General features: G+C 57.3%; 2 protein-coding genes across 4 annotated transcripts; one reads left to right on the top strand and one right to left on the bottom strand.

Moving 5' to 3' along the window:
• Nucleotides 1–358: 358 nt before the first annotated feature.
• Nucleotides 359–7738, top strand: FBXO6 (F-box protein 6). 3 transcript variants are annotated; one of them, XM_042996406.1, is made up of 6 exons: nucleotides 359–511; nucleotides 3183–3478; nucleotides 5388–5514; nucleotides 5940–6035; nucleotides 6898–7033; nucleotides 7291–7738. In XM_042996406.1, the coding sequence occupies exons 2-6, from the start codon at nucleotides 3214–3216 to the stop codon at nucleotides 7477–7479; spliced, it is 813 nt and encodes a 270-aa protein (XP_042852340.1). In that variant the 5' UTR covers nucleotides 359–511; nucleotides 3183–3213; the 3' UTR covers nucleotides 7480–7738. The 3 variants fall into 3 exon arrangements, with proteins under 3 accessions (XP_042852340.1, XP_042852338.1, XP_042852339.1); XM_042996404.1 differs by lacking the exon at nucleotides 359–511 and adding an exon at nucleotides 685–813; XM_042996405.1 differs by lacking the exon at nucleotides 359–511 and adding an exon at nucleotides 1161–1982.
• A 120-nt stretch (nucleotides 7739–7858) lies between these two features.
• Nucleotides 7859–13182, bottom strand: MAD2L2 (mitotic arrest deficient 2 like 2). The gene is made up of 9 exons (XM_042996407.1): nucleotides 13088–13182; nucleotides 12588–12639; nucleotides 12374–12492; nucleotides 11311–11382; nucleotides 10648–10748; nucleotides 9467–9561; nucleotides 9065–9138; nucleotides 8447–8539; nucleotides 7859–8205 (listed from the first exon to the last, which is right to left on the bottom strand). The coding sequence occupies exons 2-9, from the start codon at nucleotides 12625–12627 to the stop codon at nucleotides 8164–8166; spliced, it is 636 nt and encodes a 211-aa protein (XP_042852341.1). The 5' UTR covers nucleotides 12628–12639; nucleotides 13088–13182; the 3' UTR covers nucleotides 7859–8163.
• Nucleotides 13183–25535: the final 12353 nt, after the last annotated feature.

The raw sequence follows: 25535 nt of genomic DNA on the forward strand, positions 1-25535 counted from the left end.
CTTGGCAGGGACACCACTCACTAGCAGTATGGTAAACCAGTTAGTAAAAGACCCCTTTGGGGGAGATGCAGCCCTGACGAGTTAACAGGATGGCCTGGGCCAGGCACCCTGGCGCAGTGCACAGCCTGCACAACCCTTTGTGGTTGCCTTAAGTAGGTGCTTGATAATTATTTGTTGAATGAAGAAAGGAATTAATAAATTTAATCCCGACATAAACGCAGGGAGGTTTTTACTTTTGAGTAGATTGAGGCCTACGCGAAGCCACTCCCTAGTGAAGGTGAAAGCCATGCTCCAGCCCAGAGTTCCAGCAATCACCCTCTGCGGCGAGCCCCACCTCCCTCTATACCGGAAGGAACGGGTGAAGAGGTCTCAGGGTGACCCGCGCACAGGTGGACGCTTGGTTAGGAGAAAGCTCGGACTTCCCTGAGGGAGGAGAAAGCAAAGGGAAGACGTGGGATCCGGCTGCCGAGCCGCCCACCACCTGGAGGAGAAGAGAGCTTAAGGCTCCGAGGTCCGGAGGGTCCGGAGCGCCGCGGAGGCACCGACGACCTCAGGGTTCCCTTCCTTTGGCTGCGGAAGGAGCGGGCGTCGGGCCGGACGGCGTGGGGCGGGGCGAGGCGGTGGGCGCGGCCCCGGGACCCGAGGGGGGCGGTCCGAGCGCGGCGCGTGACGCGAGGGCGGGGCGGGGCGAGAGCTGACGGCGCAGCGGAGGGCGAAGGGTCCAGGCAGACCCGGAGCTCAGGTCCGGCGGGGCGTTCCGCCCCGCGTCCAGGTCGCAGTCCAGCCCGGGGGACGGGCGTGGGACAGGCGCGGGTAGGGCTTGGGTGTCCGGAACCCCCCGGGGTAGGGGGGGAGAGGAGGAAGGGAAGGGAGGGGCTGGGGGCGGGGCATTAACTGAGCCGGCGACGCAGTCTCGAGCGGGCGGGGACTCCGGGGACCGCGGGGCGGGGGTCTGGGCGGCGGTCGGGGCGGCGCGAGGCGGAGGGGCAGCGCGGGGCACTGTCGCCCAGGTCTGGTCACGAGCCGGGCCGGATCCCGCGCCGCCCGGTCCTGGCTCCGGGCCGTGCCGCCTGGGAGCGACACCCTGCCCGGGGCCGATCTGGGACCTCCCGGCAGTACCATGCCGGCGGGGGCCCGGGACCGGCCCCAAACTTTCCCAAGCCTCAGCTTCTGCTTTCGAGAAGTTGGCATGCTAACAGTACCTGGAGGGGGTGTTAAGAAGGTCGCGACTCGGGCTGGGGACGTGAGAAGCACAGGGTGCCCCGGGGTGGCTTCGCCTCCTGCCCCAGTCAGGCCTCGCCGGAGACCCTTGAGGTATAGAAACTAAGGGAGCGGGTGCGGGTGATAACGTTCAACCGGAGCCAGAGACCAGACTCTGGACGCCTGGGTGAGGAGCTGTTCGTACCTAAGTCTCCTCTAACTCCGACCCAGCGACTTTTATTTGGCCTAGACAGTGCCTTTAGAAGTTGCCAACATTTAAAAATTGACAGGTGTCGTATTTTCAAAATCGTTTAGAGTTGCTTCTGAAAAATCGGAAGACCTAGCCACACGCAGTTTTTCCCATCCTAGCATTATTGTGCGAGGTACAAGTACTTTTTTATTGTTCTCTGCCCTGCTGAAACGCTCCTCTCTGGGCAGGAACTAGATGATGCGCCCACCTCGTTTTTGCTGGGACGGTAGCTTTGGGAAGACTGTAGGCTGCTATGGAAAGTGAGAAATCTCAGAAACTCTGGGGGTGGGAGAATAGTTCCTCCTTCTCCCACCTGTAATCAGATGAGGCCCATCTGAGTGACAGTGGCTGGCCTTCCCTCCCCTCCTAGGGGATCTCCTTAGAGATCTGGATGATAAGCAGGCAAGATTCAGGCCAGGGTGACACTGAATTTTCCAGAACCCTTGTGCAATTCAGGTGTAGAGGGTGGAAGGTGTTCTTGGGGGCGAGTAACTACAGCTGCTGGACTGTTTTTGCTGTTAACGACAGAAGTGTAAGTAATGGGGGTCTGGAGCACTTCTTTACCCGCCCTATGCTAAGTGCTTTGCTTGTGCTAACTCAGTCCTCCTGGCCCTTCTGAGGTTGGGACAGTTGTTAGCTCCTTTTACAGCTCCCCACGCTAGCCACTGCAGGCCAGGATTCAAACCCAGGCAGGCTTGCTCAGGCCTCCCCCAATCTGCTTTGCAGTTTCTGAGCTTTTCAAAGTGGGTTCTGGCCTGATCCCCAAACCAGAATGGAGTTGGGAGGGGAGGGGGGGGGTGCTTCTCATTGGGGTGTTTCAGCACATCTGGCTTCCAGGCCAAAGTGAGCAATCTGGGGAGAGGAAGTTGGTTTCTCAGCACTAGCCCCGCCGCTTAATGAAGTCGTGACGTGGAATATAAAATCTTTATTACGTCCCCAGATAGTGAATTCCCAGCACCAAAATAACATCACCACAAACTCCTGCAGAGCCCACAGGCAACAGCGTGGCCTCGGCAAGGTCTTCCAGGCCACCAGGTCCACCATTACATTTTTTTTTTTTTTTGAGAGAGAGAGAGAGAGAGAGCGAGCGAGCAGTGGGGCTCACCCAAAGCAGATTTGTGCTCACCCAAAGTGGGGCTCCAAGTCATCTGATGCGGGGCTCAAACTCACGAACCGTGAGATCATGGCCTCGGCGGAAGTCGGATGCTAAGCCGACTGAGCCACCCAGGCGCCCCATTAGGCAATTATTTTTTAATGGGGGGGGGAAGGGCCCCTTTAAATATTAGCTCCTAAAGTCTCTATTAATGTGTTTACTACACTCTTTTAAAAATGTGCGTAGCATGTGACCACTCCGTATTCTGACAGCCTACTCTGTACTGGAAGGACACTCAAATGCGCCGTCTACCCCTCTCGTTTCAAAAGCCCGGGTGGCTCAATCGGTTGAGCTTCTGACTTCGGCTCAGGTCATGATCTCACAGCTCAGCTCAGCTCCTGAGTCCAAGCCCCGCGTTGGGCTCTGTGCCGACAGCCCGGAGCCTGGAGCCTGCTTCAGATTCTGTGTCTCCCTCTCTCTCTGCCCGTCCCCCGTTCACACTCTCTCTCTCTGAAAAATAAATAAACGTTAAAAAAAAAAAAAAAAAAAAAAAAAAAAGAGCCCCTGGCTGAGGTCCCTGGGAATCCGAGGGGGTCCACCTGCTTGGTCAGGGCTCGTAACCAGTGTTGCCCCCCACAGGCCTGTGTGTGCACCCTACCTCACCCCAGCCATGGCCCCGGTCAGCATCAACGAGCTCCCCGAGAACATCCTGCTGGAGGTGTTCACGCACGTGCCCGCCCGCCAGCTGCTCCTGCGCTGCCGCCTGGTCTGCAGCCTCTGGCGAGACCTCATCGACCTGGTGACCCTCTGGAAGCGCAAGTGCCTGCGTGAGGGCTTCATCACCGAGGAGGGGGACCAGGCTGTGGCCGACTGGAAGATCTTCTACTTCCTACGCAGCCTCCACAGGAATCTCCTGCGCAATCCGTGTGCCGAAGGTGGGTCGGGGGGGGGGGGGGGCTGCCCCAGGCCGGTTCCCTCCCCTTTCCCGCCACTCAGGAGGCCTTGTTTACCCTCACAATTCCCACACTGTCTGGAACGTTCTCTCACACCCCTCCCACACTCCCCTGATTCCTCATTCTTCAGGTCTCAGTTCAGACACCTGCCCGCGCCCCCACCCCCTCCCGCCCCGCATCTATCTATATCACATCCACTCTGTTCAGTTCCTTGATGACACTTTCGTTACCTATAATTACCTTATTTATCTCTTGGTCGTTTTTTTTTTTTCCCCCTCTGCCACAGACTTCAAGGTCCAGACTTCATGGGTCTTGCTTGCCCCTCTCCGCCCAGTGTCCGCAATGATGCCTTCACATAGCAGGTGCTCAGAAAACGTTTGTTGAATGAACAGACTACACATTCACCGTCCTCTCTTGAGTTCGGTCTAAGCTGCCTAACGTTTCTGGAGGGGCTTCCTCTGCATCAGGCACTGGACTGAGGTCTTCACAAATGTCATTATCCTCCTGTTATCCCTATTACCCAGATGAAGGAAATAAGGATTTCAAGAGGTGACTGCATAATTTGAGGCCCCTGCATAGCTCTTAATGTTCTCTTATGTCTGCCAGTGGTTTTTTTCCTTCATTGAACACCTACCACATCCCAGGCACCGGGCTTCTTGTTGGGGCTACAGCAGCAATCGACTGAGGCGTAGTTTGTACGCTCGGAACCCCTTTCACGTCGGTTTTCTCTCTTGACCCTCACAAGGATCCCGAGAGTTGACCGAATAAGTAGGTTGGCTCCATTTTATAGATGGGGAGTGCTAGGCCCGTGATGAGCGTCCTACCGGAAAATCCAGAACTGCCCAGTTGCTGGGGCCTGGTCCTGACTGATAAGGGCCCTCGGGCCCCTCTCTGAGGCCCCACAGACAGTGGCCCAGACACCCAATCTCTCTGCCTGCCCCAGATTCCACTCCGAACAGACCCAGCTGAGCTGCCGGCTCAGCTCACGCAGCTTCCACAGAGCCCGCCTGCAGCCTGTGCCTGGCTCAGGCCCACAGCTGGATTTCTGTGTTGTTCCCCTGGTTCTCCACTGGTGGGCCCCGGGGCACCCAGGGAATAGGTGTGGGCTTCTAGTAGAGGGAGGAAGAGAGCAATTTGGAAAAGCTCCCTTGGTGACTGTTCTGGAAAGCCTTGGTAGAGAAACACTGCTGTTTTTTTAAGGTCCTCTCAGCTCAGTCGGAATGTCTGAACGGGGAGACCGGAACCTGCCAGGCCAACCTGGTGGGGATCACGAGTATGGGGTCACCACATGCCACCAATGCAGAGGACGCCCACCCTCACGGTTATCCCTCCTGGCCTGGGCAGAGGGGGGTCTGAGCTAGCCCAGAAGGTTCCCATGACCTGCCACCAAACCCACAAACCAGTCCTCGGGCCCCCTTGGATCTCAGTTACATAGCTAGGGTGTCAGGGGAAACGTCAGTCAAGTCAGTGGGCCACGTTGGGACAAACTGACATTAGCCATTAAGAACAGGAGTACCATCACAGGCCCTTCATAACTTCATGTTTTGAGAACTGAAACTTGGGTATTTCCCAGAGCCCTCCAGCAACAGTGTGAACGAAAGGAAGGAAAGGCTAGTTTCGAATTTCTGGTAGTACTCTCTATTTTTCCCAGCTTCATGCTACAAATAGAGCCCGTCAGGGACAAGGTGGGGCAGGGAGGGTCCCGGATCAGAGCCCACATGGTGGGGACAGGGGGGAATGTGCTGGAGGAAAGGCACTTTGGAGGGGTGCTCGCCTTGAGATGGGAGCTTGAGTAAGCCCAGCCTTATACCTCCCTCCCTCCTGACAGCAGGAGGGAAGGGCCAACTGTACACTTACCCAGGGGAATCTGACCTTGGTCCGTTTCTCCTAGAGGATATGACCTCCTGGCAGATCGATTCCAACGGCGGAGACCGCTGGAAGGTGGAGAGCCTCCCCGGAGACCACGGGACGGACTTTCCCGACTCCAGAGTCAAGAAGTACTTTGTCACATCTTTTGGGTAAGGGACAAACCACCGAGCCGGCAGTGTCGAGGGGGAAGGGGGTCAGGACACCTTTTGCCAAACCTCAAGCTTCAGCGAGGGCCTCTCTCTGCAGCTGGAGGAAGTGGAAGCCTAGAGCAGGAGTCCTTAGCGGCCTGGATTCATGGCAGGGGGGGGCGGGGTGGGGGTGGTGATTAGGGTAAGTCAGAGGTATCTTCTGGTTCCTAATCTAGGAATACGAGTTCACCAAGGTGCCCTCTTTGGGACCCTTGGACTGGGGTCACATGCCACCGAGGCACAGGTGGGTCAGACCCCTCCCCCCATGTGTTTCTCATAGGCCAGCACCAGCCAGTGGCCGCGGTCCCACAGCAGCCGGGGGACACTGCTGGGTCCTGGCCACGGCGCACACCCGGGAAATGTCCACCTTTCCTTATGCTCCACAGGATGTGCCTCAAGTCCCAGCTGGTGGACCTCAAGGCCGAGGGCTACGGGGAGGAGCTGCTAGACACGTTTCGGCCTGACATCGTGGTTAAGGACTGGTGAGCAGGGCTCGGGCCGCGCTCTGCGTCCTCCCCTCTTTCCTTTCTGGGAACACCCATAGGCAGTGCCCAGTCTGTGCCTGGCAGTGTCCTGGGGTCGGGGCTGCCCCAGAGCCGGCGGACCCGGCGCTTGCTCATTCAGTGCTTCTGGGCCCTCCTGCCACCCTGCATCGGCACGTGTTAATTCCAGTTTACAGATGGGGAGACTGAGGCCCGCAGATAAAGTGTCACCAAACAAGTACTGAAGCAGCAGAGACACCAGGACGCACCCTCCCCGGACTTTGCTCCACGCCTCCCGCCTATCTGCCTCCCCTCCCCCTTCGGCGTGCACCCCTCAGCTCTTTCCCAGGCTCCTGCTCGGCACCCAGAGCTCTGCAAGACTCTGGCTTGGCCCAAAGCAGCAGGGGCAGGACCCCAATTCCAGCCAGGCCCTAGGCCGCCACTCAAAGTGTCACGGATGGGGCTGGAGGGGCATCCAAACCTGCAGAGGGGTGGACAGCCAGAGGGTGAGCTCCATACCAGCCCCTGTCACACAGGCCACCCCTTAAATCTCCCACCACATCTCCAGTCTGATCCATGATAACGTACAGGTGACACAGCTCCCACAGCCCAGGCCTTGATCCGTAAGGACCCTTTTGCTGTGTTAAAGGGACATCAGCAGAGGATACCCAAAAGGGATGCTGCTTTGCTCCACTGCCCCAAGGGCACAGTAGGGCCCAGGGAGCAGTGAAACCAGCGGGGCCTCAGGGGCAGAGCAGGGAAATCCAACTCAGAGCTCCAGTTTATGGGGCTGCCACCTCCCCCACCTCCAGAGCCACCTTCTGTCTTGGGGTGCACAGTCCTGAGCCCCACCCTCCCCCAGGTTCGCCGCCAGAGCAGACTGTGGCTGTACCTACCACCTCCGCGTACAGCTGGCCTCAGCCGACTACATCGTCCTGGCCTCCTTCGAGCCCCCGCCCGTGACCATCGATCAATGGAACAATGCCAAGTGGACGGAGGTGAGGCCTCACCTGCTTGCCCTTCACCACCTGCTTCTCTCAGGGCCACGAGGGCAAAGAAACAAGGGTCAGCCTCAGGGCACAGAAGGCCCCAGCTCTCCTGCCTGGAGCCCGTGGTGTCCAGCGGGGGGGGGGGGGGGGGGGGGGGAGGGCTCTCCCCTGCAGGACCTGGCTCTTCCCCTCTCCAGCGGGGTGGTCACCCCATCTCATCCCTTCCCCAGTCCGGGCGATCACTTCTTCCTCTCCCCACCCCCCAGGTCTCCTACACTTTCTCAGATTACCCTCCGGGCGTCCGCCACATCCTCTTCCAGCACGGGGGCAAGGACACCCAGTTCTGGGCAGGCTGGTATGGGCCCCGCGTCACCAACAGCAGCATCGTTATCAGCCCGAAGATGACCAGGAACCTGGCCCCCTGCACAGCTCAGCCTGAGACCACAGAGGGGTAGGAGAAGGTTGTCTGCCTGCCCTCCTTCCCTCACCTCAGAAGGCCCTTCTGACAGCCTGTCATTTGATAGCCATTCATCCGTCCTCTGTCTGGGCCAACTGACTACCAAAGGTCTCCTCCGGCGGAGCGTGTAGCCGGCAGCGAGGGCCCCTGCCCCTGGAGCTCCTGCCCCAGTTCCAACCTTGGGGAAACCCACCAGTTTGTGGGAGCCCCCAGTCATTTGCTCTGACATTTTCTCACAATAAATGTTTTCCGTAAAACCAGCCTGGGGTTGGGTTTACGGGTGGTGGGGGTGTCCCTGGCACTTTGGGAGAGAAGCAGCCCCTCCTCCCAAGTTAATTTGGCTGCTCCTGTCCCTCTCCAGTTAGTGACAGCCCAGCTCAGCCCTTGGGGCTCTTTATTGAAACAACTCACAGCACAGTATTTCAGACAGACAGTGTTGGCCGGCCACATCCCAGGAGGCCAAGAAATCAAGGTCCCGGCATCCTTCCCTGCCCTCCTGGGGAAAATTCCTCCATGAAGGCAACCAGACCTGAGCGGCGCCGGGCCGGAGAGTGGGTGGTCCATACACAGAGGCAATAAGAGCACTTGGAATCGGGGGGAGGGGGTGTCCCTCAGCACCGGCCTAGGCTGGGGGCCCCCAGTGTCCCATAGTTGTTACATCCATGATCGGAGCATCACACCCTCAGCTGCTTTTGTGAGCTCGCTCTTCCACGTAGAGCTGCATCTAGTGGACAGGAATAAACCGCCAAGGTCAGGAGCACAGCCAGGGCACGTCCTCAGGAGGGCCCGTAAGCCCCAGGCAGACCGATCCCTGCCAGCGGTGGGGCAGTGTGGCACAGCCACGGGTTAAGGGAAAGGGAGTTTGGAGCCTTACGCCAGGCACTCCCTGGTCATCTCCTCCGAGCCTTGAGCCATTAGCCTCAGCGTACCGTCTGTAAAGCTGCCCGGGTCCCCATGCAGCTCACCTTTAAAATGTCTGATGTCATCGTTTTTAGCGGTATCAGCCGGGGATCATGCATGTGGACGTCCTGCTCATCTGCCAGGATCCAGGGAAAGTCCTAGGGTGGGGACCAAGGGAAGCGGGTGGAAGGGGGCTGGGCCGTGGCCTGTCCTCACTTTGCTACCCACTCCCTCTCCAGCGCCGGGGTCCCCAGACTTCAGGGAACACCAGAGTCGCTAGGGAGCTACCGCATTGCGGACTCCCGGCTTCCTCCACCCGAGAGGCCGAGCCCGTGGATCGGAGCTGGCCGGGGCACCCAGGTGATTAAACGAGCCCCAGACACCATTTCAGAAACTGGCGGGTGAAGACCCCGCCCCCCCGCCCTCTCTTGAGAGCCACCACTGAGCTGGCAGCCCCAGGACATGGCTCCACCCTCCTCTCAGTACTGGGTGCCCAGGCTGGGTAACGACCAGCATTCGGCCACACAGTTAACACACGACAAAAACCTGCCGCGTGCCAGGCACCGCCACCAACGATGTTGAGGGTGCGCGAACAGCAACACCCCGGCCCACTCAGAACTGTGGCATCTTGCTTTCAAAGCCTCCCGGCTGTCTCCCTGCCCACCAGACGGGTCTCCTCTCACCTTGATGACCTGAATCTTCTCCATGTTGCGGGTAGCAGCTTCTCTCGTGTGCACTAAGACTGTGAAGGTACAGCCTAAAGAAGCAAGAGTCTGGTCAAGGCTGGGCCACGTCACGCCTGCCACTGGGCACAGTCTCTTCCCCGCTCCCAGGCTGGCTCAGCAGCCCCCCGAGGGGAGAAGAGTGTAAAACAAGTGCTAAGACAAGACACAGTCAATAGGGAGACTGAACCCCGGTGGAGTCCATCAGGGTAGCTTCCTGGAGGAGGTGGACTTTCAGAGAGGTTCTAAAATGCAAGAAGGAAGAGAGGTGGCTTGATACAGCAAAGTAGGGACCGGAGAATGCAGCCCGAGCCAAGGTAGCCATGGAAAGGCCCGAGGACAGTGGGGTGGGGGCGAGCACACCTGGGGGGTTGTGGTCCAGGACAGCATCACACACACTGATCTTCAGGATGAAGGCTCGGAGCAGCTGCTCCACATGAGACAGCAGGGAATCTGAGCTGGAAGGAGAAAAGGAGGGGCTCCCGTCACACTGGCGGCCCTTCCCACCAGCAGGCAATCAACCCTGGAAACAGACCTGGGGGTCCAGGGGCCCTCTCTGCTTCTGACCGTGTTGGCTTTGGAGGGCTTGGCCACCTATCCTATCTACGCAGTTAAAACCATCTGGAGAGTTTAAAACCAATGCCGAATGTGGCGCCTGGGTGACTCGGTTAAGCGTCGGAACCAGTCGGGATCTCGCGGTTTGTGAGTTCGAGCCCCGCCCCGGGCTCCGCGCTGACAGTGCAGAGCCTGCTTGGGATTCTCTCTCCCTCTCTCTCTGCCCCTCCACCTCTCTCTCTCTCTCTCTCTCTCAAAATAATAAATAAACTTAAAAAAAAAATGCTGAGTCCCATCCCAAACTAAGTCCAAATGGGGCACTGTGAACCCCCATAGGTGGTTCTAATGTGCAGCCAGGTCTGAGAACAAGGACACAGCCCAAGCCTCCTCATACCCCAGGACACCAAGCCAGGAAGGGAAAGGGCTTGCCTGAGGCCACACAGCAAGTGGGAACAGATAACAGTGCCCTGACCTCACCAGGAAACCAGCAGCTGACCAGCCAACACGCTTGCCCAAGGTCAACTTCTGGTTGACTATGGGCTGGACACTCGACTAGGAAGTCAGAAAACTGGGTCTGGTCCCGGCTCTGCCACCATTTGGGTGACCCTGAGTGGTTCATGTCATCTCTCTGGTCCTTGGTTTCTCTGTCCATAAAAGGAGGTTGGGAATAGCCATTCAGCAAAGCGATGGTTTGCCAAGTGTGGACCTCACAGAGGTTACATGAAGACCACAGGGCGGCCAGCCGCGTTAGGATAGTGTTCCTTGCCATTTTCCTCTTTACCGAGCTTCCTGGAGGAGGTGGGCTTTCAGAGGGGTTCTAAAAGGCAGGAAGGGAGAGAGGTGGCTTGGTGCAGCCAAGTAGGGACCTCAGAACACAGGCCAAGCTGAGGTATTCAGGGGCTGCCCTAAAGGGGTGAGTATGGGGGCGATTTCTAGGGACCTCATACCAGCCAGCCAGCTAGCTAAGAGTCCGGGGAGAGGCGGCTTACCTAATGGACAGCAGTGGAGGCTGGGTGATTTCAAAGACGAATTTCTCCACTGGGCGGTGCTCTTTGTCCAAAATTACCACCACCACTTTCTCGACATCGTTCTGCAAGGACAGGAATCCCCTAGTCCAGGACCAGGTAGCCCACCCACCACCACCACCTCCCTCCCTGCCCAAGGAAGGAAGGCAAGGGCACGCCCACAGCCCTTCTCAGCTTCTAGGCTGAGGGTCCCTGGGCTTTGAGAATTTCAAGTAGGCATCGTTGACATGAGCGGTACAGGCTGGGAGGGGAGAGAGTGTCCGGGCCCCATGGCAGTTCCAGGACATCTCAGAGAGCGGGACAAGATAAAAGGAGGAAACCCTGAGGGGGCAAGCCCAGACAGAACTTGGGGGCAGGGAGAGAAACAGAAGTGAGAAGAACCCAGAACCCTCTGGGGCAGGCTCCACTTGACCAACTCCACAAAACAGGGCTCCCGGGCCCAGCATACCCTGAATGTGGCCCACGTGCCCTGAGGTCTATCCTGGGGCAGGGGTGGTGTCCAGGGAACAGGAGATATGCTTTGGGGTATAGAGTCATAGGGACCCCGCACGGTCCCAGCATCACCCTGTCCTGGAGCCCTGGAGGAACAGACTGGGCGTGAAGTAGGCTGCAGCCTGGTGTCCTCACCTTCTCCAGCAGTGGCTTGACACACTGCAGGGTGTCCTGGATATACTGGTTCAGCTCCGGGTGGCAGGACATCTGCACACAACCGCACGATGGCTGGTGAGGCCCAAAGCACCAGTGGGGAAACCACCCAACACCCCTACCTCCAGGAGCCCAGGGAGAGAGGCCAGCAACTCCCTAGGGCTCCCTACCCAAGAGACTGACTTCCCATCATGGGGCTGAGAACTGCAAATTATCCACACAGAACGTAGAAGAATTCAGTCTCAACATTAGCACTTAATATAGCATCAGGGGTTTCTAAAGTGGGGTCTGCGGGCTCCTCTAGAGGCTGAGAAGTCCCTAAATTGTGTGTATTTGGGCATACAGGCATTTTTCCCAGAGAAGGGATCCAAAATTTTAATCAATTTTCAAAAATTGAGAATCTGGGACTAAGAGCTATGTGGCCTCAGGTAAATCACTTAACTTCTCTGAGCTTTAATTACTTCATCTGTGAAAGGTCTCGCAAAGAAAAAATGATGAGTAGTGAGATAATCCCGTACAACACAGAGGGTGCACAGTAAATGCCATTCTTTTTCCTTTTCCTCGTATATCCTTCAATCTCCCACCACGTTTCAGTATTGGGTCATTCATTTATTCTAATGTTTACTGAGTGCCTTCTAAGGGCCGGCACTTCTACAGACTGGGGACAGGGTAGCATTTGTTTACTGCTTTTGTCTGCCTTTTAACCTAAAACAACCCCTTACAATGAGGGCAGAGAGCAGGGATACCTGAGGTTTACAGGGATCCCCTCCCCAAACCAATCATTCGCCAGTCCCAGGAGCTCTTTAAAATACAACCATGCCCCAGGGGCAACTCTAACCCGAGAGTCTGGTCCCTAACTTGGGGCAAGGGGAACTCCCAGTTCAGAGGGATGGAAAGAAAAGTCCCTGCAGTTGTGGCTGGGAACTGAACGGCAAGGCCAGGCCGCTGGGGAGTGAGGGGGCTCAGCCTGAAAGCGGAGGAAGAGTTCAAAAATCCAACCTCTACCCGCCTTGAAGTTCGGGGATGACCAGAGGTGGGGGCTCACCTGGACAGGCACGTTGTACTTCTTACGCTTCTGGAAGATGCCCACCGGGTAGACCTCGCGCACGTAGAGGATGAGGTGCACGGCCACCTCCAGGAACTCGCAGAGGACGTCGGCCACCACTGTGAAGGGGCTGAAGCCGGTGAGCTTGGGAAGCCCGCCGGCCCAGGCCCTCCCTCGCCCCCCCACCCTGGGTCCGCAAGTCCAGCCTCCCTACCTTGACCAAAGTTGAGGTCCTGTCGCGTGAGTGTGGTCATCCTTACCGCCACCTAGAGGGTGGGGCAGGAGGGGGGGCTGGTTCTAACGGATCAGACTGCCGCAGGGTGCGCTTGCCTCCACCCCCTCTCCCCTCCGTCTGGGGGAATCGGGGCAGGACGTCCCCCTTCACACAGAATCTGGGCAGCTAGAAAGGACCTCCCACGCTGGCGTCATAGCTCGGGGACATTAGCTGCGCCCCGATCAGCTCTGTCTACTGGCCCCCCGCCCTGCTGTCTCGGGGGCGGGGGTTGGGGGGGTGCGGTAGGAAAGGCCAGAGCTGTGCTCGCAAAAGGGCACGGCCGCAGAGGGAACGGCGGGTTGCCTAGGCCCGCGGGCGCAAAGCCGGACACGCTGAGAACGAAACCGGGCTGGAATAAGACGCCGCCCTCCGCCTGGCCGGAAACCTCCTCGGAGGGAACCCCGCCCCTCTCCCCTCCCCCGGTGCGGGGAACCACCGACCCGACCACTCGCGCCTCCCGCTCAACCAGCGGCCTGGACTCGGCTCCGTGACTTCCGCGGCGTTCGGGCAGGTCCTAGCGACCGCCTCCGGCCACGCCCACTTCCCCGCGCAGCCAACCTGGAGGCGGGAGGGAGCGGCAGCCGGAGGGGCGGGGCTTGGGAGGGGGCGGGGCCCGGCCTCGCCGCCCGAGATCCCAAGGCGGGAGACGCGGAGACTGCGCGGCACCGCCTCCCTTAGGCTCGGGGTCGGCGCGAGAAAAGACCCCTTCGCTCTCCACGTCAGGTCGCCACGTATTTTGCTCCCCAGGGCGTTTGTCTCGCTTTGGGAAGCGTTGGGAGGGAGCGGATAGGTGTTGCTGGTGAGGAACAGGTGGAGGGTACAGCTGGGGACTTAAGACAGCGACATCTACTGCTAACTGCAGAGTCACCATCCCCGGACCGCAGCTGCCCAACCGAAAGCGAATCCGCCGGCTCCGGGGCGGGGACGTCCTCACTCCCGCCCTCACCCAGAAACTAAATGCATCTTGGGTTTACCTCCCAAGAAGATAAAACCTCCCGGGCCCGGGCATCATAGTGGTAGCTGCCCTTTATAGGGACCCAGCCGTGTGCCAGGCACCGGGCTAAGTGTGCCTGTGGATTATCCCACTAAATCCTCAAAACAGTTCCGTAAGACAGTTACTGTGATTGTCCGCATTTTATAGAGGAGCCAAACGAGGTTCAGAAGGGTGAAGTAACCTTCCCGAATCACACATCTATTGAGGGAGGGGACGCGCGGAGTTGTCTTTGCCCACTACATATTACGGTTCTGGAATCCCCTAGAGACATGGCCTCTGGAACCGCTGAGAGGCCCCCTGGGAGATAATAATATTAACATTAAAATAATCACTAACTTGAATTGAACACTAACTCAGCCTAGGAGCTAAGCACCCGTTTTACAGCCCCACTTTATAGATGGCAAACAGGCTCAGAGATGCTCCCTACTTTGCCCAAATCACACAGTTGGAATACAAACCCAGTTCTGACTTCTAACCTGATTCCAGGGCCTCAACTTATTTTCAGCCCCTTTATTTTACAGGTGGGGAAACTAGGGTCAGAGAAGTTGCAGCACAGTTACAGGCAACAAATCAGGACCAGAAGCCTGGGGACCTTGACTCTGACCTCTAGGGACAGAAGAGCTTGTTAGGAGTCACACCCAGCTGTGGGTACCCAGATCTAGCCAGGAATGTTTATCAATTACAGGTCGCTATTGGAGATCTGCACCCGTTTTCACTCCAGATGCCTTCAAACCTGCACTTGCCCACTTCTGATGGGGCGGAGATAAGGAAGAGAATAAGTGACTTGGCCCATTAAGCCAGGAATACCAGCAAAGCATTTCTCAAAGCAATCCTTGGAAATCTGCATCAGAATCCCTGGGGAGTCCATTAAACTCCTGGAACCCAGGCCTCTCTGACCTACTGGACCAGTCTGGGTGCAAAGCAGGGTATGGGCCCTTTAACAAGTTCCCCAGGGACCCTGATGCCCAAAAACATATCGGAATTGCCACGGTAGTTTGGGCTGTTCCCAAAGAAAGTCTGCATTTCATACCATTTCCACATTTAACCCAAAGGGATAAGATGGTTTATTTCAGGAATTGACGCACTCGGTGGCACATTTTGGGCATAGCAGCCCTTCTCAAGACTTGGGGACACTGCCCATATCATGCCATGAAGGAGAGAACCGTTTCCACACAGAGCCAGTTAAGCAGCTCACTGGCTTGTAAACAGTGTCCCCTGGCTCCTTGCGATTTAATCATTATGGATACTTTGGCCCTGGAGAAAGCAAGAGTCCTTCTTTGCCCCTCTCTGGAGGCTGTTCAAGCATTTTGTCCATTAGTGACAGGAAGTGGCAGTCTTAGGGGGGCAATTTCTTGTACAGGGTTTCTTGGGATTGGATCCTGGGCTGGGAAACTCAAGAGTCTAGCTGCTTCCATGGGATGGCCTCCAGAGTACAATGTGAGCGACACGAGGACTCATGCCAGGCTCCCAGCCTTAGCCCCCTGCCCTGAGAAGACAAAGCACAAGCCACCTGTAGGTCCCCTGACACACAGAGCTAAAGGAACTTCAGAGACACCTTGGCAGACATAAAACCCAACACTCAACATTTTTCAAATGCAGAAAGCGAGGTCCCAAGAGCTTTTGACACTGGGGTACCTGCCTTGTCAACTAGAAACCCATGGACAAAATGCCTACATTTGGGGCTTTGGATTCAGAGTCAGCCACAAGCAGAGGGATGCAGGCTGGGAGACAGGTGAGGAGGGACTCAAACTGATCTGACCCCTAACCCCAAAAAGGCCTCTATCTCCTCATTTTTGAAATGAACAGGCTGGACAGATGTTCCCTAAACCTCTGATGGCCTTGGGTTCCACGGGGGCCAAGAAGCTGGAGAGGGGGCAGGGGAGCTCTAAGAAGACATCTGTCATTTTTATCCATAGGGCTCTGTGGCATCTGGGTTTCTAGATCTTGAGCACATCAGCATGATGGATAGTCTTGGGACCAAGATTACATTATGGGGTTAATTTATTACATTTTTGAATACCCATTTGCAGGGAGACTGTTTTTCCAAGTTATTTGCATATTTTTCACCATAATAACAATATGTAGGAGGGCATCTTGGAGGAAAAGGATGGATGTTTAGGAGGAGAGAGGGCTTATTTGCCAACTGGAACAGGTCCCTGAGGGTCTGCAATGAGGACAGAAAGAAAATCACTCCCAAGAGACATTTAAATTGAAACTAAGAGAAAGCAAGATGTAAGAAAGTCTTGCAAAGACCAAGGCCTGCGTGGGCAAAGGAGGATCCCTGGAGTTCACTGAACAAATATGCAACAAGTGAACAGAGTAAAACAATAGACAATGAAGTATCCAGCCCCTTAAGATGCTGCCAAGGTCCCCTCGTACCCACTAGGCTGATCACATGACAGATCATTTATCCCATCCCTGCCTAAGGTTCCTAAGACACCAAACACAGGAGAGTGGGGGGAGCCATAGAGAGTGAGCCACATATAGCCTAGTAACAATCCACTGGTACCCCGATGCTCAAGGATGCAGCCGTTTGGGACACCTCCTGATCAGAGCCTCAGCCTTGTTCATTCTTTTGGTCCAGCCCCTCACCCAGTGCCTGGCCCAATCCAGGTTCTCGATGAGCGCGAGTAAATGAATTAATGAAAGAAAGAACAGATGAAATGATAGCGAACAGTGGCTCGTTGCCATTTGCCTGACTTGAATCCTAACTTATTCTGAATGAGAACAAAGGCCTCTGATTTCAGTGCTCGAGCTACAGGTAGCGGTGTGCAAAGAGCTGTTTTCAAAAGTGAAGCAAGAGCTGGGGAATGCTCACTATGTACCCCCTGCACCCACCGGGCTGCTCGCGCCTCTAACATGCTGTCTTTCCCCACCACTGCTCCTTAACCAGCTGTGAGTCCCTTCCCTCTCTGAATCTCAGGTTCCTCACCTGTAAAATGGGATCATGGGAGCACCGATTCCATAGGGTTGGGGGGGGGGGAACAAGTGAGATGGTTGTAAAAGTATAAAGTGCACAGGGGCGCCTAAGTGGTTCAGTCGGTTAAGCATCCAACTCCTGGTTTGGGCTCAGGTCATGATCTCACAGATTCATGGGTTCAAGCCCTGCATCATCAGGCTCTGTGCTGGCAGTGCAGAGCCTGCTTGGGATTCTCTCTCTCTCTCTGTCTCTCTCCCTCTCTCTCTGCCCCTCTCCCACTTTTGCTATCTCTGTCTCTCTCAAAATAAATAAATAAACTTTTATATATATATATATATATATATATATATATATATATATATATGGCACATGGGTGGCTCCGTGGGTTAAGCGTCTGACTTCGGCTCAGGTCATGATCTCACGGTTTGTGGGTTCAAGCCCAGGGCCAGGCTTTGTGCTGGCAGCTCAGAGCCTGGAGCCTGATTCAGATCCTGTGTCTCCCTCTCTCTCTTTTCCCCTCCCCACTCACTCTCTGTCTCTGTCTCTCAAAAATGAATAAACATTACAATTTTTTAATAAAAAATAAAATTATATATATAATTGTATATATTAATTAATATATTATTTTTATATTTTATATATATATATATATATATATATATATATATATATAAAGTGCAGAATGCCTGGCATATAAATGCACAATTCATGCTATTATGGCAATGATATTAACATCTGCACACACTGTCTAAGCCCCTAGAACAAACACTCTGGACCAGCCACCATGCTTTTCAAAACCCCATCTAAAACATTTTCAACTGCACCCCCTCCCCATCTCCATTTCCCAAGGCAGTCCCCAAGGTGCCCCAAGGTGCCCTAAGGAAGGACCTGCATCCCCCCTGCCAGAGATGCCTAAAGGCAAGGGAATGTGGCCCACACTCAGCTCCTCCCCTCCCTCACCTGGTCTTCTGGCGCGAGGCGTGACCTATACAGCTCCCCAGATCCACGGCCGACCTCAGACCCAAGCCAGGGCCCTGACCTTAGGCCAGCAGCACTGGGCACTTCCAACACCTCAGCCAGGGCAGAGCCCATACATGCCATTCCCTCCCCAGTGTTTTGCTGACCACCCCCCCGGTGTTGCTGACCCCTTTTTGGTCAGGAGGATCTTACAAATCATCTCTTCTTAAGCGTAGAGCTTCCACCCATAGACATGGAACGTCTTCCACAATTTCAGGGGTTCCCGGGCTCTCTGAAGTCATCCCAGACCACACACTAAGAACCCTTGATCCAACTCGACTACTACTTTAAAAATAATAATAACTGCTTTATTGAGATGTATTTCACAAACCATAAAGTTCACCCTTTAAAACATGCAATTTAGTGGTTTTTAATGCGCTGTGCGTCAATCACCACTATCTAATTCCAAAACGTTGTCATGACTCCAAAAAGAAAAACCCCGTCTCCCTTCCCCCAGCCCCAGGCAACCACTAGTCTACTTCCTGTCTCTATGGGCTTGCCTATCTTGAACATGCCATATAAATCATACAACATGTGGCCTTTCACGTCTGGCTTGTTTCACTGGGCATAGTGTTTTCAAGATTCACCCACATTGTGGCATGTCTTGGTACTTCGTCCCTAAAGCCCAAGTCAGGTCATGTCTCGTCTCTGCTCAGAACACAGTCCATCCTGGTGCCCATCAGGCTGATACTATTACATAACAATAGCAGGTCATTTTTCTAGAGTGTTTCCCATGGGGCCAGGATCTTAGGAACGCTATCTCCTCGCATCCAACAGAATCCTTGAACCCTAAGAGTTAGGGATGATGAGCTCAGAGAGGTTAGGCGACTGCCCCAGGTGGCCCGGAATGGCATCAGCAGATGAGCCCAGGTATCTGGCCTGACCCAGGAACGGAGCTCCTTAAACCTCTGAGCCATAACTGCCACACTCTGGAGGAAGAGGAAAACAATCGAAATGGAAGCCGCTGGGCGAGCTCTGGGCTCCAGGCGAGACTGGCGATTCACGCGCGCCCGGGTCCTGCCCAACAGCTCTTTGATCTTGGCAGTGCCTGTGGCCCCGCTGACCCCGCCGTGAGTTATGGGGGCCGCGGGACTCATAACACAGCATTCCCGGACTCCCAGGGTCTTTAGGACACGGCGCCCCGCGCGGTGATGGATGAGCCGGCCCTGGGGGCTGGCTTTGTCCCAGCTGGGCCGGGCTACGAGAACACCACCCGGACTTTGGACGGGGCGTGGCGAGAGGAAGACCGAGTGTGTGTGTGTGTGTGTGTGTGTGCGCGCGCGCGCGCGTGTTGGGTAGGAGGATTGTATCTCTCCCTTCCTTCTCAGGGTGTGCACCGGGGGAGACACACTAGTGCGGCCGTCAAGGCCCGGGATTCTCACCTGGTAACGGTTTGAAGACCCCCTATACCCCCCGCAACCAAGAGCGACCTCTCCAGAACCCCGCCCCCTGCTCCGCGCACTTTCCGAGGCTACAAAGGCTCCGCGGTGCCCCGTCCCGCCTCCCTCGCACCGGGCATTTCTTCCGTCCCATTTGACAGCCGGGGCGGAATAATCCTTTTGGGGACTGGCCGGCCCCTGCCCGGCCAGACGCGGCCGCAGCTGAGCGCTCAGCTCCGATCCATTGTTGGGTCCGCCGGGGACCCCCTGCCGCGGCCCTTTGTCGCCCGCTCCCGGCGGGGCCGCTCCAGATGCGCCACCGCTGCCCGCGCCCCGCCCGTCCCACGCGCTCCGGGCAGTACCGAGGCGACTCTTACGCACCGGGAGGAGTGGACTCGCCTCGCCCCGTGCCCGCTCGGCCGCCCGGCTGCGCCCGCCTTTGTCTGCCTCCTTTGTCTGCCCCGCGCCCTTGCGGCGACGGCGGCTAGGCCTCTGGGGAGCGGGCCCGGAACGCCAAGTGCAGCTGGCGAGGGCGCGCCGGCCGGGAGCGCGCAGGGCCCAGCCGGGCCGGGGGCTGCCCCTCAGCCGGGGGCGGCCGAGCCAACTCCCACCGCCCCTCCCCCGCCTCCTCCCAGCGCGCCCGCCCCTTCCCGCGCGCCGGCCCCCTCCCCTTCCCTCCAGCCCCTCTCAGCCTGGGCACATCCTCCAGCCGCCCGCGCACCTCGCCTCGCGGTCCCCGCTTCGCAGCTCGGCCCTCCGCTGCGCTCGGCTCCCGCAGGCGCTCGGCCCCGGGCCCCTCGGCCCCCGCCCCGCCGGCCGGACAGGTAAGGCACGGCCTTGGCCCGCCCCTGGCCCCGCCCTCCCTCCTCACCTGGTAGCGTGCCCGGACAAAGGTGGGCTACCTGGCGCGGTTAGGGGCAGGGCGCGCGGGGGACTGTGGTTGGAGGTGAGGATGCTGCTTTCCTCCCTGCCCTCGCGGCCCTCGAAGCCGTCGGTCCGTGTGTCCGCCGCCTCCGCCCCTCGCCGCGTCACCGCTGGGCTCCAGGCTCTGCTCCCGGCCCCCGCGTCCGCCCACCTTCCGCCGGACGCTTACTTTTCCACGCTCTGACACTCTGCCTCGCGCGCGCCTTGGCCGCCCTCTCTGGGTCGCGGCTTTCGCCTTCTCTCCTCCTCCGCGCTAGCCCTTCTCCCTCTGGGACCGCGTCTCTCTTTGTCTCTCTGTCTCTGAGTCTCTGGGCGGTCTCCAGGACGCGGGAGCGGACCGGAGAATCCGCCACCATTCGAAGAAGCTTCGAAGACTCCCTGCGCCCCGGGCAGAGCTGACAGGCGTGTCCTCTTGCCCCTTTCGAGGCTGCCTGGGGGGCTAAGGTGTGTTCCGGGGGAAGGAGGCTCGGCGTGCGCCTCTGCCAGCGCCGCCGGCGGCCACGCGCCCGGGCGGTTCTGCGCCCTAGCAACCTCGACGGCCCCGCTCTGGCCCTCTTCCTCCGCTGGCTTTTTCTCCATTTGCGCACCGGGGTCTCGGCTGCCTGCGGGGTTTGAGATGCGAGGGCTCTCGGGTTTCCCGCCAAGTCTTCTTGCTTTCCTCCACTGGGGGTTCCCTCGGCCTTCGCCTCCATCGGGTCTCCTGCCCAGCGCACCTTCCCCGCTGCCCTCCTCCCCAGCCGGGGGCCCGCAGGAAGTGTCCCGGTGCGGTTCAGCATCATCCCCCAGGGATCAGGCAGACAGAGGCCCTGGGAGTGATCTTGGACAAAGGAATGCATTTTCCTGAGCCTCGATGCCCCCTTCATAAAATGGGGATAACAGCACCTACCCACAGGGATGTGTGTTGAAACAGTGAGAAAAAAAAAAAAAAAAAAAAAAAAAAAGCAGATTGGATGCCAGCACAGGGCACACTTGGTGGCCGTGGGGGAGGCTTCGGTCCCTGGCTGGGGTGGGGAGGAGGCTCCCCAGCAAGGGGGGGAAATGGGTCCCAATTCAAGGCTTAGAGACACTGCAGGGAAACCTGAATGTCCCCCCCCCCGCCCGCCCCAGCGTGGCTGCCACAGTTGCAACCGCCCCCACCCATTTACAGGGTTCCTGCTGTCACAGGCACCGTCCCCTCTTCTCGCTCCTCCTCTCTGCTTGTCCTAAAAGCAGTTTTAAAAAGTCAGGGTGAATAGGGTCTCTGCTTCCAAAGTGAGATGAGTGTCGCTGTGACAATGTTGCCAACAGCTGGTCATTCATCATGAGGCGTCCATGTGACTCATTCCCAATTCTGAACCTCTGTCTTGCACCGATTTCTTTTTTAATGGCACTTGCACACAAGCCATCTCCTTCCCCCTGGGGGCACTGTCTTGCTGTATCCTGGACCTGCTGTGTAATTGCCCAAACCCTCTGACCACCGGATCATCTGTGTCCTCATAACAGGGGACACACCACCCCCGTCCCCCCCCCCCCCCGGAATCCAGCAGTGGCTCAATGAGGGCCACTTCAGCAGAGGGTAACCTCCTCCCAGCCAGCACGTTCTAGGCTCCCCCGGCTAAGTTCTTGTTTTCAGCCGTGGCCAGAGCTGGCACTTAGGGACTAGGGACACAGGCGCACCCCACCCAGCCTCCTGCTCGTGATCCCGCCTGGCGGACAGGCCCAGCTTTGGCAACCCAGGGCGCCCTTGCCGGCTCTGCCTCCTCGGGAAAGCCAGCTCGGCAGCCTCTGCGACCCCTCCAAAATTCGCTCCTTGCCCCTCACCCACACGAAAACGACGGCGCCTTCTCCGCCCGTCCAACCTGCCCCCTCTCCCCAGCCCCAAATCCTTCAAATAGCTCCCTGTTGGCACCAAATTAACAACTCTACCTGCCACGCACAACACTCTCGTTGAGTCTTTGGCTCTTCCCTCCTTCTGAAACGTCTCCTCCCCTGCCCGTATTCAGTCGAAGCCTGCCCTCCCTGCAGGCCAAGGTCAGATGTCCCCTCTTGCGGGAAGCCCTCTTGCTCCCCCCTTGCCTCCCCTTCTTGCGTGGTCTGCGCTCCCCTGAGCGGGGCTGGGTCTCGTTCCGTTCGTGGTCCCAGGACACCCAGTGGGTGCTCCATGCACACGTGTTGTACCGACTGGAACGTTTGGTCAAGGCGATGGGAGTGACCTGAAAATTGCAAGCCACAGGTTATCCTTGGGTCCCACCGGGTCCTGCCGGCCAGGCCAGGGGCAGGGGTGACCCTGAAGCAAAAGACCGTAGCTGGGGAGGTCAGAGGGGGAACAAGCCTCCTGGAAAACCCCCGGGGTACTGGGTTCTTCCTCTCCCTGGAAGATGAGGATATCTGTGCCTGATTATAGAGAGGGAAGTGATTGCCCAAGTCCTGCAGAATGGGTTTGAATTCTGGCTGATGGCTTGCTAGCTACGTGACCTGGAGGGAGTTCCTTCACTGGTCTCAGCCAGGAATTTGGTAGAGCAGAGATTTGCATCCTGGCCTCCCTGATTCTACAGCCTGGGGAGAATGGCGCTCCCTCCAGAGAGGGTCCTGGGCATATTCCCAAGGGGGGTGTTAGATGAGCATCCCTATTCTGGCTCTTTCGGAGGAGACCTGCCTCTTTTCCCGCTGCAGCCCCTCTGCCCGTCTTCTGTCGGCCCTTCCTCTTGAGTGGGCCATTTGGCCAACTGAGCAGAGGCCATCTCCAGGAAGGACACAGGCCGTCCCCAGGAAGGACATGGGAGGGTGGCTGAACCGTTGCCACTAGAGGCCAGGCCGCCCTCACCACCAGCTTTGACAGCTCTCCTTACACAACACCGTGGTCCGGCATTGACCATCTGGTACACGTCACTGGATGGGTGTGGGGGGGTCCAAGGGATAAGGCCCCTCCTAGAATCTAGAGCAGTTGAGGTGAAGTCATTGTAGAAACTACAAGTTCTTAGAGGCTCTCTCTGTGCCGGGCTCTGTGTTACGGCCTCCAGTACGGGAGGTCCTGGACAGTCACAGCGTCTACACTGAGGGTCACTGAGGGTAACATGAGGAGTGTTCAGAGACCCTGCCTTTGACAGTACAGGCACGGTTGCCTCTCAGACAACCATGAGATCAAGTCCCAGCCCTACCACTCCCTCTGCAGTGTAACCTTGGGCAAATCCCTCCAAATTTGGCCCCATGTTGAGTCATTTTTGCCCACTTCAAAGCGCTAAATTAGACAATGCACCTGACGCTCTAGGCCCAGATTAGTAAATGGCCAATAAATGATACTCAGACAACCTGGGACTGACGCCCAGAGAGGTTAATTGACTTGCTCGGGGTCACTCAGCTATTAAGCGCTTGGAGCCAGGATTCATCCCCAGGCTTGTCTGACACCAGGTGTCTTCCTGCCCCCACGCTGGCCTGTGCCAGAGCCAACAGCGGGCATTTTTGTCACTTGATGATTAAGCGATGGGTCTGACCAAACACCAAGTGGTGTTAAATTGTCTGGGTCCCGAGATAATGAAGTTTGGGGAAGGGGAGGGCGGGCGGAGGATTGTTTGGGGAGCGGGGAGAGGAGTGGCTACCTATAATGTAGCAGGAGGCAGGACACTGGCTCAGGAGGTGGACGTGGGACACTGGGAGAGAAAAGCCCAAGGCCGGGAGCCTCTGGGTGGGTGGGCGGGGGCTCTGAGGCGTCCCCCAACTCCACACCCCTATGTAGGTTTTTTGAGGTGTGAGGCCTTGGGGGGGCTGCCAATTCCCAAGGCTACTGTTGGAAACAATAAAAGCAGATGGGGCCGCCCCTGCGGGGAAGCCAAACCTCATTTACCAAGACAATGGTCCTCTCCAGGCTGGCCTGGGCCTGTCCTGTCCCACCCCACGGGAAACCATCGATCACCCCACTGAGGACTGAGGACATGGCCACCTGCGCTTGCCCCCCCCGACCCACACAGGCACAGATGCACAAATGCTTCCAGGACCAACCCCTCTCCCCCCCTCCACCCACCACCCCCTCTCTCTCTTTTTCCCTTCCCCATTATAACAAGGGCTACTGCTTATCCCGCCCGGACTGGGTTCTGCTCACTTTCTATACGTTTACTTCTCCTCCTCCACAACCCCTGGCATTTTACAGAAGAAACCGAGGCTCAGAGAGGTTCAATGACTTGCCCAAGGTCACACAGCTCTTCCCACCTGCTCCATGGGGCTCTCCCATGGCTCAGCTTGATGGATTTGGGCCGACACCTGTTTGAATCAGTGCTAGCTTGTGCCTCGAGCTTTCATTGGACCTCCGGCCTCTCCAGCAGGTCAGAGTGGAGACACCTGGAGGGCAGGCACTATGTCTTTGCCTGCAGATTAGAAGCTCCTTCCAGCAAAAGGTATGTTTTCCCCCATGCTGTGGGAACTTCCAAGGCCAGAGGTACGTCTCTCCTATCGGGAACCTCTAAGGGCAGCAAATGAATCTACCTCTTGATTTCTTTGTTTAAGGTTTGTTTGGTTTTGTGCACACGTGAGTGGGGGAGGGGCGGAGAGAGCGCGGGGACAGAGGACCCGAAGCAGGCTCTGCGCGGACAGCAGCCGAGCTGGGCTTGAACTCGTGAACTATGAGATCATGACCTGAGCCGAAGTCGGACGCTCAACCCACGGAGCCCCCCAGGCGCCCCTGAGTCTACCTCTTCAGACTGCAGGCTTCCTTGGGGCAGGAGTCGCTTTCCTTGTTTAGACTGAGAGCTCCCCGTAGGCGGGAGGGGTGTCTCTCTTCTCCGTCCGGGAGTCCTCCCTAGATCCTAGTCCTCCAAGGCAAGACGTGGATCTCCCCTGTGACACTGGGAACCCCCTAGGGCCAGGGTTAGTATCCCCATTTGGACTGGCAGTTTCCCGAGCAGAGACGAAGCTCTCTTCCTTGAGACTGGAGCGGGCTCCTTTACGTGACCTCCAGGTCCTGCACGCAGAGGGGCTCAGCCGGTGGTGACCGCCTGGTGTCATTCTCCCCTACAGTCTCCACTGCAAAGCAGCAGCCGGTGCTTCCCCACCCCCCCTCCTCCCACCGCCTCCCTCAAGATAGAGTCCTCTGCAGGAGGCTGGGTTGGCTCAAAGGCCTGTGGAAGGGTAGGTGGGGCTCTGGTTGTTCTGTGTCCTCTTCCTATTGGACAGGGAGAGGGGTGGGGACTAGATCAGGACTGTCAAGGCCCAAGTACGCACCTCGCCCCCGCCCCGCCCCCCCCCCCCCCCCCCCCCCCGCAACCCGCGGGCTGGGAGTGGGTGAGAGCTCTTTATATATTAAGGAGCTAATCTCTTGTCTGCTGGATAGGTTACAAAAAGAGGAGCCAGTGAGCTCGTTTGCTGCCTTCTACCCCACGTACACTGCCCGGCTTCCAGGCACACCGGAAGTCCCTTCTGCCCTACACGCGGCACGAAGAAATACTGATTTCCTAAATAATCATACCTCAAGACAGCCTGATGATCCCATTTCGCAGACAGGGACGTCATGACTCCCGAGGAGTTCTGATGGTGGGAACAGCTAGAGGGACAAAGTCTATTTCAGAACTGCCTTGAGAAAAGCCCACCCATCTGCCCCTCCCCCACTCTCATCTACACCAGGACTATTTTGATTGAACCAGCAAAATCACTCATTTTCCAGCCCCGGGGGAGTCAGGTCCCTCTAA

The sequence above is a fragment of the Panthera tigris genome, chromosome C1, assembly GCF_018350195.1.
Source record: "Panthera tigris isolate Pti1 chromosome C1, P.tigris_Pti1_mat1.1, whole genome shotgun sequence".
Classification (NCBI taxonomy): Eukaryota; Metazoa; Chordata; class Mammalia; order Carnivora; family Felidae; genus Panthera; species Panthera tigris.